This window comes from Talpa occidentalis, unplaced genomic scaffold, assembly GCF_014898055.3.
Source record: "Talpa occidentalis isolate TD23 unplaced genomic scaffold, MPIMG_talOcc4v2.1 talOcc4.12, whole genome shotgun sequence".
NCBI lineage: Eukaryota > Metazoa > Chordata > Mammalia > Eulipotyphla > Talpidae > Talpa > Talpa occidentalis.
The window spans coordinates 64,202,288-64,216,170 of NW_023601212.1; the positions used below are offsets into that span (position 1 = coordinate 64,202,288).

Sequence of the window (13,883 nt, forward strand, 5' to 3'; positions counted from 1 at the left end):
GTTACACTGGGATCACACTACTATATATGAAGAGAATCATGATGGAAAAAACATTTATACTAATGAGCTGTAATTTCTTCATAGAATGGCAAGAACATTTAGTACCATTGTCCTGGAGTTGCGATGGCCCTTATAAACCATCTTTACTAGTGGCCTTCTAATGTTCAAAGTATCCAGTTCTTCCATTTCTTTTCTTTCTTTTCTCCGCCTGAAGAACTCCTGAATGCGGGCAACAGCAGAGCGTCTGTAAATTACATTTGAAAGAAAAAAACAAAAATAAATTTAAAAAATTCACAGGCCAATACACAATGAAAATGGGAACATTAAAACATGGTGATGAGTCTAGATATTTGAAAAGTCATCTCAATAAGGCATCTCCAACCAAAAGCATAAAAAGGCAGACACAAGAGTGAGACTACATCAGACTAGTTGAGTTACTAAAACAAAATGTTTTAGTCAAGAGATCACTTAGAAATTTGGTACTGGTTGAGAGAGAAAAGAGAAGAGCATGCGGCACACTGCTTTTTAAAAGGCTATTTTATAAAAATATAAGACAGACAAAGTTCAAAGTGAAATTTACTACAAATAAAAGAAATCCTATTCACTGCTATTTTTCTCCCCATAGTAGGAAAGGTAAATGCATAAAGCAAAACCAAGCAAAGCTAAGGGCAATGTATAATAGCAGTAGGCAAATTACTTATGGCGTGACATTTATTTAAACATTATACAGCAAACAACAGACTAGTCAAAAAAAAAAAGAGAGAGAGAATATATATGCATAATAAAACAAGGATCTTCAAATAGAATCATTCTACAGGGACTCTACATTGAAATACAGATTTGGACTAAATGGGGGAGGCAGATTTTACTTTCCTAAGATCAGAATTGGTGACAAAACTAGAGACTGAAAAACAATGGGGCCGTTTTATGACTGATTTAATTATTAGAAGAAACTTTTCCTAACTCATTATATTACATAACACGTTTGCTAGTTTAAATTTGTTATTAAAACCATTTTGACATACAGTAGACTGAAAATCCCAAACACAAAGTCTACAAATCAGTAAGAAAAATAAACACTGTAATAGAAAGGGAAAAGATATGAGTAGGGAAATTACAGAAGAAAGGAGCAGTTAATTTACCAAAAAAAAAGGTGTTCAAACTCACAAAATGATCTCTTTGTATATCTATCAGATAAAAAAGATTTTTATGCCCATCAGAGTAGTAAGAGTACAAGAAAACAGGTACTACTGGTTGGAGCCAAAAGTGGTTCCATATATACAAAGAAACTGCACCCTTTTATTGTAAACTTTTCAGTGAAATAGATACATGTACAAGAAAATATAAACTCATATGTGTATAATCCACAAATGAACAAACAGGTCCATGTAACCCACTACCAGTACTGAGAAACAGCATAACCAGAAGTCCTCTCCCAGTGCTTAATTCCCATCATTACTCTCCCCTTAAAGGAAACCACTATTCTGACTTCCAACATCACGGACTAATTTTGCCTGTTTGTGAAATTTAAATGAAATAATACAGTATATATTCTTTTGTGTCTAGTTTCTTTAGTTGAACATTGTAGAGGTCATCCACTTTATTTTAAATATACAATACTACTTTGTATAAGTGTAATTTGTCCATTTAACAGTTGATAGAAATCAATTATTGAAATAGCACTACTATCAACAGCTGTTTATATTTTTGGTGAACACATGTACATGGTTTTGTTGGGCATATAAATCTACAAGTAGAAATGGTGAATCACAGAGTGCATGTCCAACTTTAATGGATCCCCCTAAACAATGTTTCAAAGTGGGTGCACCAATGTATACTCCTACCAACAACGTATTAGAGTTCCAGTACAATGTATTTTTTGAAGAGAAAATAAATACCTATTTAAAATTTTTAAATGTATTTGCTCTGAAGCTGTAATTTTATTTTTGAAAAATGTACACTGTTAAAAAACTTAAATATGCAAATACATATACTCATTGAAGTACTTTTTGAGAAAGACTCGAAATACTCTAAAATGTTCACATAAGAAGGACAGGTTAAATAAATTATGGTGCATCCACTGGCTGGAGTATTTATGTCACCATTGCAAGGCACAAGGAAGATTCATAAGCAACTATATGAGAAATGTCAGTATTAACTGATGAAACTGAGGTACAGGTAAAGAAAGAAATTTTCAGGGAAAAATTTATACATGCACAGAAAGGCTCTGCAAAACCAGGCAACAAATTGTTAATACTTTAAAAACAAGTATGTGAGCACTATGTTAACTACTACTTTTACAATAACTCTACAATAAAAAGATACTGATATTTTCTTTCTCATAAAAGCATACTATAAATTTTATAGGCTTATTTTAAGTGTTTAAAAACTATCCCATGCTATATATATATTTTTTAAGGGGTCTTCATATATATTTTGAAGTTAGATATAGTTAGAAATTTCTGGACAGAAAGTTGGTATGTTTAATTCACTCTCATGATTTTCTGACTGGGAGATAAACCTGGCAAGGTTTAGGACTTCAAATGCTTCAAAAGAAACAATCAATATGAATAGTTCTCTATTTTTATTCTGAAATGGAAGTAAAGAACACTCTGAATCACTTAAAAATTAGTAAGAAACCAATGAAGAAAAAAATTCTGATGAAGAAAGTATCAGGTAGCAGAGGAAACAGAAATAACCTTGCAGACAGCCAAAGACTTTAGGAGCTATGAATAGAAAAAGAATTGTATGACAAGTTAAAAATTCAGATGGAAGTTCAAATCATTTAAAACAAAATGTGTGCCTAAACTGACAGTTGATAATAATTAAGACTCACTGTGGATGGTACCAGATCATAAATGCTCACTCCATTTAAAAGTTTGCTTTACAATATGGCCAGTCTACTGCTTATTGTTTGGTTTAACTATCCTACTAAAGAATAATTTTAAAATCTAGATCTCAATCAATCCTAAAAAGTACACAAGTATAGGCATGATAGGATAATTAGATAAGTATAGGTAAAACTGGATAATTAGAAGTAAAAAGTGGGAAACAAGTTCCAATACAGTTATAGCGAGTAAGTTTAAACAGACTAAATTCACCAAAAGAGAGATGTCCAGGATACATCTAGAGCATGAGGATGACAAGGAAAGGTTTTAAGCAAAGGATATTGTACAAATACAAATCAAATGAAAGATGGCACAGTTTTATTAACACCAGACAAAATAGACTAAGATAAAAAGCAGTGTTAAGGACAGAGAGGATTACTGCATAAAATAGTAAGTTCAATTTACCAGAAAGGTAAAATAATTTAACATATGTTTACCCAATTTAAAAAAAGCAGAAATGGTTTGAGTACCTGGGGTAAAGATATAAGTCAGAAAATTAAAAAGTTCTCTCAAATTCCATTTTACTGTCATTTAATTAAAAAGTGGTAATAAGCAATAGACCAATTTGCAAAAAAGTATTTCAAATATGCCTGACTGTTAAAACAATCTTAAACCACCAGGACACAAACAAAACCAATGATGAGACTTTTATAATAGAATCTTCATGAGATCAGACTTTACCCAGGTATTTCTACATATTTTTAAGACTTTTTGGCTTATTTCATTATTTCTGTATTCTCCATAGGGAATTCTATCAATTTGTATATCTCTGATATTTGCCCTATGTTTTATATTCCACTTTGTTTTAGAAAGTAATGATAAATGACAAATATGCCTTGAGAATTAGGTACAAGGTTGATTTTTGTCAACAAACCAGATATTCGGTAGATGAATAATGGGAGTGAGGTTCACTTTAAAGTTATACTTGATGATGTATGATATCCTTATTTATAAGAAAACCACTTTCTTTTTAAGACCTTAAACCTGTGCACAGAATTAGACTCAAGGCCATGTTTAGACACTGATCTCTAGAAAAAGGAGTAATGTGAACAGTAACAAAAGTTGCAACTGGGGCCTCCCTGATGGCACAAGGGGTTAAGACTCAACCTATGAAGCTATCTGCCACCACTACAGCACAGCACGAGTTTCATCCCCTTCCAGGGAGCTATCCACATGGTGCAGCAGACCTCTCCTATATCGCCCTCTGCTCCCCTCAGCAGTGTATTTCATTCAGTCAATCTGTCTGTTCTGTTCCCCTCTCTGTCTCTGGGGAATCCTCTCACCACCACCCCCACACCTCTGGCCTGTACCCCAGTTCTTGTATGCATAAATAAATCAATCTTTCTTTAAAAAAAAGTTGCAACCGTTATCCTAATCAAGTGGTTAAAAATAAAAACATAAATTGCATTCTTCCCAAAAATATTCAAAGCAAGTAACCAATATAAAGAGCATGATTTCAGACTATAGTTATTTTGTCATTTGACACACTTGAAGTGAACAGCAGTTATACCTGCATACAGGAAATTTATTTTCATTCTAGTTCCATGCAGTGCATGCAGCTAAATATAGTTTGTGAAAAGCAACCTGCTTTACAATGCTTAGCACTTTGAGTTCAGTAAGTTCAAAGAAGTATTAACTGTTAATAGGAAAGGTGGTTAGCTGTGGATAAAGAGGACCTGGCAAATTCATTGTAACAAAAAATGAAATGAAGGAACATACTGAATTACCTCATTATTCTATCACCTATTGTTGTTCCTCTGATATTAAATCTAGTGAAGGGAACACAATAACTAAAGTCACTCACAAAAACTTTAAAGAAGGAAATATTTAAAGCATTAAGTTCACCACTTTTATCACTAATGATCTAAATTAAAGAAAAAATACTTTGGTTGCCTTTATGATTCAGGACATCATGTGAGAATATGTCATTCAACTAAATGTTTATGAGGAAATTAAGAAAACAAAACACTCTTAAAGAAAGAAAGAAGACATTACACTTAATCCCTTTTATCTTTGAATAGATTAGATCTAACACTGTTAATACAGGATGTAGGAACTGCACTGACTCCTATTATCAATACCATCCCTGGAACATCCACATCACGCTCCGCAAAGCTGAACTGTTCTTTTGAGAAAAAGAAAAATTAAGCTATGAGCTGACTCATTTATTCTAACATTAGACTACATAACATGTAACCAAAAAACAACAGAGCTTTTAACTTTCTAAGAGTTGATTTTTTTCTGTGATTACTATTTTTTCTTTAATTTTCTTTAATAAAGAGTAAACTTGAATCATTAGAAATACAGAAAGTAATTGTGATGATGATTAAATAGATAGTGGCAAATTTACAGAATGAAAACAATTTTGGTTTTAAAAATGAAGGCCACATTACACATAGTTCAGAGCAGTTCATTTAGGAACCAAACTTCTAGGCAGCTGAGAAAGTTTATAAGTGATTGTCAGGATTAATACCTTTAATCTTTACCAAAAAATTATTAGACATCTCAATTGAGTCTATAAGTAAAAAACGACTCAAGATAGGACTTCTCTAGGAACCTTACTCATATGGTTGTCCTTTTATCAGAGAGCAAAAAACCTCTTGTTTTGGCAAGAGGCAGAGCTTACCAGTCAGGCTATCATACCAATTACCATAAGATGGATTTGGCATTATGAAAAGCTTATTTAAAGATCATCTATTAAAAAAACAAAACAAAACAAAAAAACCCTGACCACTTGCCTTTTATTTCAAGTGCATATGTCAATGTTTCTAAATCTAGCCAAATAAAATGTTTCTAAATCTTAATGATATAAAACCACTACGGGGTCATATACAACTTTTACTTTTTTAATACCATGATTAGAAAGTATGTTTAATTATTATTTACTTATTCAATTTAGTTTCCATTTAATGTTTTATGTTTTTGCCCTACACAAAGTTAAAGGGGACCAAATATGTGGTGATTCATAGATTTCATTGTTCCACACTTTTGATATCTGCCACTAGAGGTATTTTACCACAGACTATGGCTTGGGTTCTCTCTATTAAATCGATTTACTACAAAGCAGGAATCAACAAACTATGGTTCTTGGGCCAAATCTGTTTTTGCAATGTCTCACAGACTAAGAAGAGTTTTTACATTTTAAATAGTTATGTAAGCACCGACAGAATAGCCTCTATTTTGCTGCTAGGCTAGCAAAGTTTAAAATATTTACTATCTGACTTTAAAAAAAAAAGTCTGCTACACAGAGTCTCAGGTACATTTATACCGAGACTAGCTATAGTTAATGAGAAGAGCATTCCATTTAAAAATAGCTATGTTAGTTGTTAGGACCTTAATTTTAAGACATTTCCTTCTCATGCTTGAACCCAACCCAAAAGTGAAAACCTGGGTCATGATTATTATCAAATTATACGAAGGGAAATCCTTTAAAAAAATTATTTGCATTGCAAAGAACTGCTTTGATATTTCTATTAAACATGTATCAAAAATGGCTTATCTATAATCTTTTTAGTTTTCATTTTAAAACTTAAATTTGGGACAAAATATTAAATGATCTACTATACAATTCTTCACACAAATTAAAGTCCAGATTTAAGTATATACTTTTACCATTTTAAAGTTTGGGTCCATTTCTCTGTACAATTAACTAAATTAATCTTGACTGGGCTTTTGAAATGGCAGCAATGAAGGCCCTTTAAGACAAGTGTCCTTTTAGCTGGGCATTTCATCCCGCATAGAATGCCTCCTCACACTTGAAAAACCAAATGGTGTGATTTTACAGTAGAGCTTTGGAATCCTTTGTTCCTTTGGAAACAGAAATTCTCACAAATCATCTGCCTGCTTATAGCTCATAAATTATTATTTTCATGTTTTTAAGCAAAACTTCTTAAATTTTCTCTCTTTAGAATAAAAGTCAACATACCTATTCATCCAAATTTAGAAGTAGTCTCAAGGATGAAGGGCCCTTAGAAAGGGATATAAATATTAAAAAGTATACTTTACACTGGTAGTTCAAGAAATAATCATGATGGTGCTAAAGAAGTTAGGAGCCATAAAACTGTTTAGATAAAAGTCAGAAGGAAGATTTTTCACCCTTTACAACTTTTTGGCAAATAGCTGGGAAAGAATGAAAATGTCAAAGAAACATTGATGTGATAGTGAAATGGCCACTATAATCACTTTAGCATCACCTCAGTACGTACATTTTACATACATAAATAACATTTTTTAGTCTTATATTATTTATTAAAACTGTTTTCCATGTTCTTCAATAGCCTGTATGTTTGTCTTGTCTTCTTCAAGAAATTAAGTTTCTTGGAAGGTAAGAATTTTATTATTTTTCTATTACTCTTGAGTAAATTTACTAGTATATGCTATAGAATGAGGCAAAATAATATTTGGGACAAACTAATAAGCCTAAATACTTAAACTGATTATGCAGAATATTAAATAATTTTTAAGAAGCAGGAAAGTATATATAGTTGCAGAAGCAGTTTCAAATCTGGATCCAATCAAGAGAGACTGAATACAAGAGGACATCGTGAAGTGGGCCAGTTCCCGGCTGCAGTCCCTGATGTTTCTCCTGGAAAAGACTCTATTTTTAGCACCTGGGGTTTTTGGGTCAATGTGCTGCCAGGTGCCAACTTTGTGGCACACCTAAACCCTAGGGGAATTCCTAAAACATATAAATCAGCTAAGTATTATGAAAATAATAAATAAATACTAAAGCCCAATAAAAAGCTAGAATTTCTGAGAATATTTCCTAACTAGGGATAATATACAGGAAGTTTTGGATTCTCTAGGGTTTACTTTCAAACTCTCTCCCTCCTTCCGCATTGATGTTACACTAAAGCGTTTAAAAAAATTTCTTTTTGGTCTAAAATATACAGAACCCTTGCTTAGTACCTCAGTTTCATCAGTATTAAGCAGGCATGGTGTGAAAGTAATATAATTAGTTTGGATAAAAGATGGTCAATAATTATGATTTTTTTGCAAGTGTCTAATAGCTATTAAAGTAATTTTTAAAAAAACATTACCACTATAAGTGATACGATGCATTTTACTAGAAATTACATTCTTAAATTTTATTCTTAAATTTTATTTTCACTTATGACCTTAACATTGTTTTTAGCTATATAACACAGAGAAAACAAAGGAATGTGTTTGCTTACATAAAAAGGCTACAATGTAGTACAAGCTTAAAATAATTACACACTGCAGCTCTCCACCCAGGTTTTAGAAACCATCATGTGTCTTTCAAATTGTATTATGCTTGAAACTTTACCTATGTGCATCAAATGGCAATGATATTCTAAGGGACACCATCTGAATATGAAAAGAAATGGAAGCAAGATTTACTTGTCGTAAATAAGTACTAAGAATGCAGAAGACTAATGTATGACAGGTAAAGAGAAGACATGGTTAATTTGTAAGTATAAATATTAGGAAAAAGTACTTGCTTTACTTCTAAAAACAGTGTCACTTTAAAGTAAATACTTTGGCTAAATATGACTAAAGACACATTTCCTTACACAGCTAAAGCAGTTCCACTGGACTGCAAGCTATACTGGTTTAGGATTGTTGCTAGTCCTCTATCAGTCTTTATCTCTAGAACCATTCTTTTTCAAGTCGAAGAAGCTCCACAGAATACCTTGGTTATTTAATACAGCTACCGTTTATTTAACATTTTCAATGTGAGACAGGGCTTATGATTGAATGATTAAAAAAATTACAATGATTCTAGATAATTACCATCCCATTTTGTAGATAAGAAAACTGAGACATAGAAACATTAAGTTATTTGAAAGAAGAAAAATACCTAGTGAGTGGTGATGACACCAGACTCAAACCCAGCCATTCTGCTCTGACTGAATACAACACTGCCTTTCTTTGATGGGAAATTAAACTTTGCATTATCGTTTTCAGTTGACAGAAATGTTAGAATATTTTATAAAGAGTAATATATGGAACACAGAAACAAGTGGATTGGCTCTTTACCCTTTATCTGTTAGGATTTTAAAGATAAAATTTGATCCTCTGCAAGTGGACAGAACTTACAATGAGATATGATGGCACTAACTATAGAAATAGCTTTCAAAAAGTATGGAATGCAATATACTTTAAAAGATTTATTTTACCTCCTACAAAGTATAAGATAGCCTGGTGAGCATGTAATGAAAAATGGAAAAAGTATATGAACATGTTGTCAATTCAATTCTTTATTGTAGTCATAGTATTTGTTATTTGGTATAATTTTTCCTTTTCTAAATTGAGTCATTAAGTTTGGTAGAAATCAGAGAAAAATATAATATTACCAAAAGAGAACTATTACCACACTACCTTGACACCAGAGTCAACAGAAAAGCAAAAAATCTAAACAACAACAACAAAAAAACTGACAAATGCTAGAACATGCACAGGGCACTGACAGCTAAATATAACCCTGACGTCATAAACAATCCATGGCCATTCTCAATATGCCTCTTTCTCAATCTGTAGTAGAGAAGCAAGCTCTCCAGTAAGTGCTGGAGATGAGTTTTTTATCCCCTCCTTCATGTGGTTTGCTTCAAGATTATAATATGTAGAGTCATTCACAATTTAAAAAATTCTGTGAGTCTATATGACTAATAGGCACTTAGAGCAAGCAACTGTCAAAAATGAAGAGATTCCTTTATGTGACATCAAACAAAGACTGATTAATGTATTTTTTATAGTTCACATTAATTAAAAAGTCACCAACCTATCGCCAGGTGCTGTCCGGTACCGTGCACCTGGGATTAGTACAGGGTCGTCATCGCTGTCATCAGTGTCCTGGAGGGCAGAGTCCCTGGATGCTGCTTCCTCATGAGCCAAAGGCCCAATGGCTTCTGTATGAGACTGAGTCTCAGGATTGGTGGTATTTTGGTTAGTAGCACCCTCTGTGCTTGTTGGATCTGAAGTTCCTAGTTCTTTGTCTTTTTCAGACAAAGGAGATTCTTCTGAAACCCCACAAGGGTTATCAAGATTGAAATCATTCCTTTCTCCTGAGCTGGACTCCAGTGGCTCAGATGTGAACTTATCTGATTGTGCTGCAGAAGTAAAGTAGTAACCGTCACTTTGGCAACATTAATTATTTCATGTAATTTCAAAGCTGACATAGACATTTTCTAATATAAAGTCCAATTCCCCAATACAAAGAGGAAAATTCCATAATACAGCTATGTGGAAATGGCCTCCAACTCTGGAAAGACTAACACAGAATAAGGTTTCTTATTTTCCCATATGACAACTCACCTGATTGTGTATGGTTCTGAATCGTGTCTTCTGTAGATTTATCTTCCTGAGATCTTGCCACATCCTCTGATGATTCTTCAGGAACTTCTGGCAAGTGAATCAAATCATCATTAAATCCAACTTTTTAAGGGAAATACATGCCATTTTAACAATCTACCTTTTCTACAGATAAGTGGTTCTTAACTTTTTCTGGGTCATGGGAACGTCTGGCATTCAGACAACACTTCCCCCCAGGACAGCGCAAGTAGATATGCAAAACTGTACAGACAGGGATGGAGGTGAAATTCTGCAGACTGCCTCTTCTTGGAGCCAGGTATGGGCCTTTACAAATCCTCAGTGGAGAATCTCTGCTTTAGATTATCCTTCACAGCTGCATGAGTTGATTTTGCTTTTTCTCTTTCAAAAATCTAAACTTAAAGCTGAGTTTTTTTCCCCCTATATCATGAATTTGGTGCAATCTGAACTATTATAAACAAACAGTAAAGTCAACCCTACCTAACTTAAATTCTGTTTTTCTCACTGAAACATATATATTTTTGGGAATTAACTCCAACACCCATGAGGTTAAGTTGTACACATATTAAATCCTTATAAACTCTGTGATAATGAGGGAGCCATTCATTAAATAAGAAACAAAATTTACTTCTTTATTTTCATTGACATAATATTGGTTTATAACATTATATGGGTTTTGGCTGCACAGCATTATAAATCAACATCTGTTTATACTTTATTAAGTTCACCAACAAAAGCCAAGTTTCCACCATACCATTTATTCTTTTATTTATGAAGTATTTATTGAATATCTACTGTGTTCAAGGTTCCATGCTGGACACTAAATTTCATATAGTGGCCACATAAAAGTATTGTAAGAAAGGGTTCCTGAAAAACTCTCTAAATTATATTTCAAGTATGAAATAATTCAACTTGTTAAGATTTCATTCCTCTTTTTTTCCCCTTTACCTCATAAGTCACCTATATTCTGTGAAAAATTATGCCAATTTCTCTGGATTTCACTGCTAGTTATAAAAACAAAGATAATTCAAACTAAATTTTTTGAGTGTTTGACCACTTATCCTGACCCCTGTGTTTACAATGAGGATTGTGTTCCACTGTGACAACCTAAAGTCCCTACTTCTTGCACCTGCTGTTTATCAATAGTAACAGCTGACTACAGAGGCCAAAGTGATTTGTTAACAAAATAAGAAACAAAACTGCAGTATTGAGGAACTAGGAAACATAGCTGGATATCTGATACCGGGCTTCTGTAATGAAAAAAGCAAAACACCACCTTACTTGTCTCACTATCTCCTTCTGGCAGCTGCATGGAACTCTGTGGGACCAAGGGCTCCTCCTGACCCTCAGATTTGCAGTGGTTCCCAATGCCTCGAGAACTTGATGCAGTACTGCTCCTATCATCAAAATAAGTTAAGTAGTTCCACCAAGAAATTAATAAACTTGAACTTTAGGGTAATTTTTGTATCTTACAGCTAGAAAAGTAGATTTAAAAATTCAGACTATAAAGATTTATTTTAATGGTACTTGTAAAATACTACTTTAAAAAATTAAGATGACTATTCTAATCCACTCTAATCTTTAAAAAGACTTAAAAATACAAAAGGAGCACTTCTTTGCTGTTTTGATGCTTTTATATATGCGTTTTGACAATGTCTCTTTATTGACTTTTAACTGAATTCCATTGTCTTGCTTTTTGTCTTCACTACAGATGGTTCACCATACCAACTCCTAGAAGGTTTTATAGTCTTTGCTCATGTCCTTTTTAGTCCTTAATGTTCTGGGGTACCTTTAAATCAATATCTGATCAAAAGTCTAGATACTCCTCTGGCCTTTGAACAGCCTTCTGTAGATCACTTTCAGTTCTGGACTGTTGTTTCAAATGTGGTAGGTGATTAAGCATCATCGTTTGGTAGGACAGGGTGTTTTTTGTTTTAACTTTAATACCTACCTGATGATGACCATGATTCTGTTAGCATTTTTGGCTAGAGCACAGTATTAGACCCATTTAAATAAGTAACTTTTCAATGAGCAGTCTGTGATAAATCATGTACTATGTGTAAAGGAAAGGACTGAGAGGGAAAGAAAATATAACAACATAAGACAAAATTAAATTTATAGAAATGCCAACAATTTCTTAAAGTTAGAATGTGAACAACAAAAATAAAACTAAGAGTTACAGTAATAACTTAAAAAACACATTAGTTACAGACAAATAGCAGTGAATTGCTAACAGGCAATGCAAATTATCATGGACTTTTAGCCAAGATTTTATAAAAATCCTTTAGGTTAATTGCAGAAGTCGATTTGATTTTCTTTAAAGGGCATCCATTTATAACATTGTTAAAAGAATGTCTATCTACATGGGTGCATATGCAGGAAAAAATGTCAAAAAGGACAGTACCAATGTCAAGTATCATATCAGGAGGATTACTGCAAGTGATTTTTTCATACTTTCCTCCATATTCTAAATTATTTTTGCCATAAACATGTATCTCTTTTTAGTACTTTTCATAAAGAAAAGTCAATGTGATATACAAATCTATTTTTTCCATTGAGAAAGCTATATATAGGCATTAATAAAATGCTCAGTGTATAACAGTTATGATAATAAATATATTAGAATAATGATGTAGGAATATAGTGACATTGGTGAAAAAGACAAAGTAACCATGTTAAATATTTATTTATCATGTTAATATGGCATTTAAAAAACAGAAATAAGTAATTTTTAAATAAATGGTACTAGGAACTGCCACGTGCGAAAATTAAGCTACAGCTCTAATCATATTTTATGGTAAAATAATTTGTAGAAGGATTAAACATGTAATTTAGATATATAAACATAGAAATATAAGAAGAAAATAAGAAACTTTCCCCTAATCCTGGGAAGGACAAGACTTTTCTAAGCAGGAGCTCCCAGGGGAAACCATAAGCAAAACTACTATAAGTAAGCTGAAAGACAGACGAGTTGGGGAAAATATTTGCAACAAATGAAAGACAAATGGTATTATCCTTACTTAATTCTATAATAAACAAACAGCTCTTATAAATCACTAAGAAAAATATATACACCACAGTAGAAACTGGAAAAGGAGTTTACAAAAGATACAGTAGCTAATAGTTATTTAGAGCTTATCACGTGCCAGACAACATACTATGTCCTGTTTCCACATAATCTCATTAAATCTTCTCAATCACTTATAGACTCAAATAAATATGACCATTTTCAAGTGAGAAAAGTGGAATTTAGAGAGGTTTAGCAGCTTGTCAAGTTCAGAGTTCAAGCTCTTGGTCAGTATGCTCTACTGCCTCATCTGTCATCAAAGAAACTAAAACAAAAGAAGCACTAATACTGGCAGAGATGAAAAAGACTGCAAATATTTTTGAGGCTTTTTTAAAATAATGAAATGTCAAATACTTTCATAATTAGAAAAAAGCTAATTACTTTTTTGATAAAGAAATGAGAAACTGATGAATGAGTGAATATAATCCATGGTCGTTTTTAGAGACAGAAAAGTAGCATTCAAAAGAGAGTAGGATTAAAGATTTCTTCTAAAAATATGCTCAGATGAGATTCTTTGCAAGAAATCAACTCCTATTCAGAAACATGATAAAATAGGAAAGACATAACAGAGTAAGTATGACAATCTTCTGTGATTTTAAACTATCTATGAAGAAAAAGGGCAATAGATATGATGAAAA

General features: G+C 32.6%; 1 protein-coding gene across 5 annotated transcripts in view; it reads right to left on the reverse strand.

The window, feature by feature from the left end:
- DCAF6 (DDB1 and CUL4 associated factor 6) overlaps nt 1–13,883 on the reverse strand; it is a 104,636-nt gene that overhangs the window by 7,857 nt on the left and 82,896 nt on the right. For all 5 annotated transcript variants that reach the window (XM_054693498.1, XM_054693497.1, XM_054693499.1 and 2 more), the window contains 4 exons: nt 11,460–11,575; nt 10,164–10,250; nt 9,631–9,958; nt 106–244 (listed from right to left, as the gene is read on the reverse strand). In XM_054693498.1, coding sequence (XP_054549473.1) covers nt 106–244; nt 9,631–9,958; nt 10,164–10,250; nt 11,460–11,575 — 670 coding nt within the window. The remainder of the gene's footprint in view (nt 1–105; nt 245–9,630; nt 9,959–10,163; nt 10,251–11,459; nt 11,576–13,883) is intronic.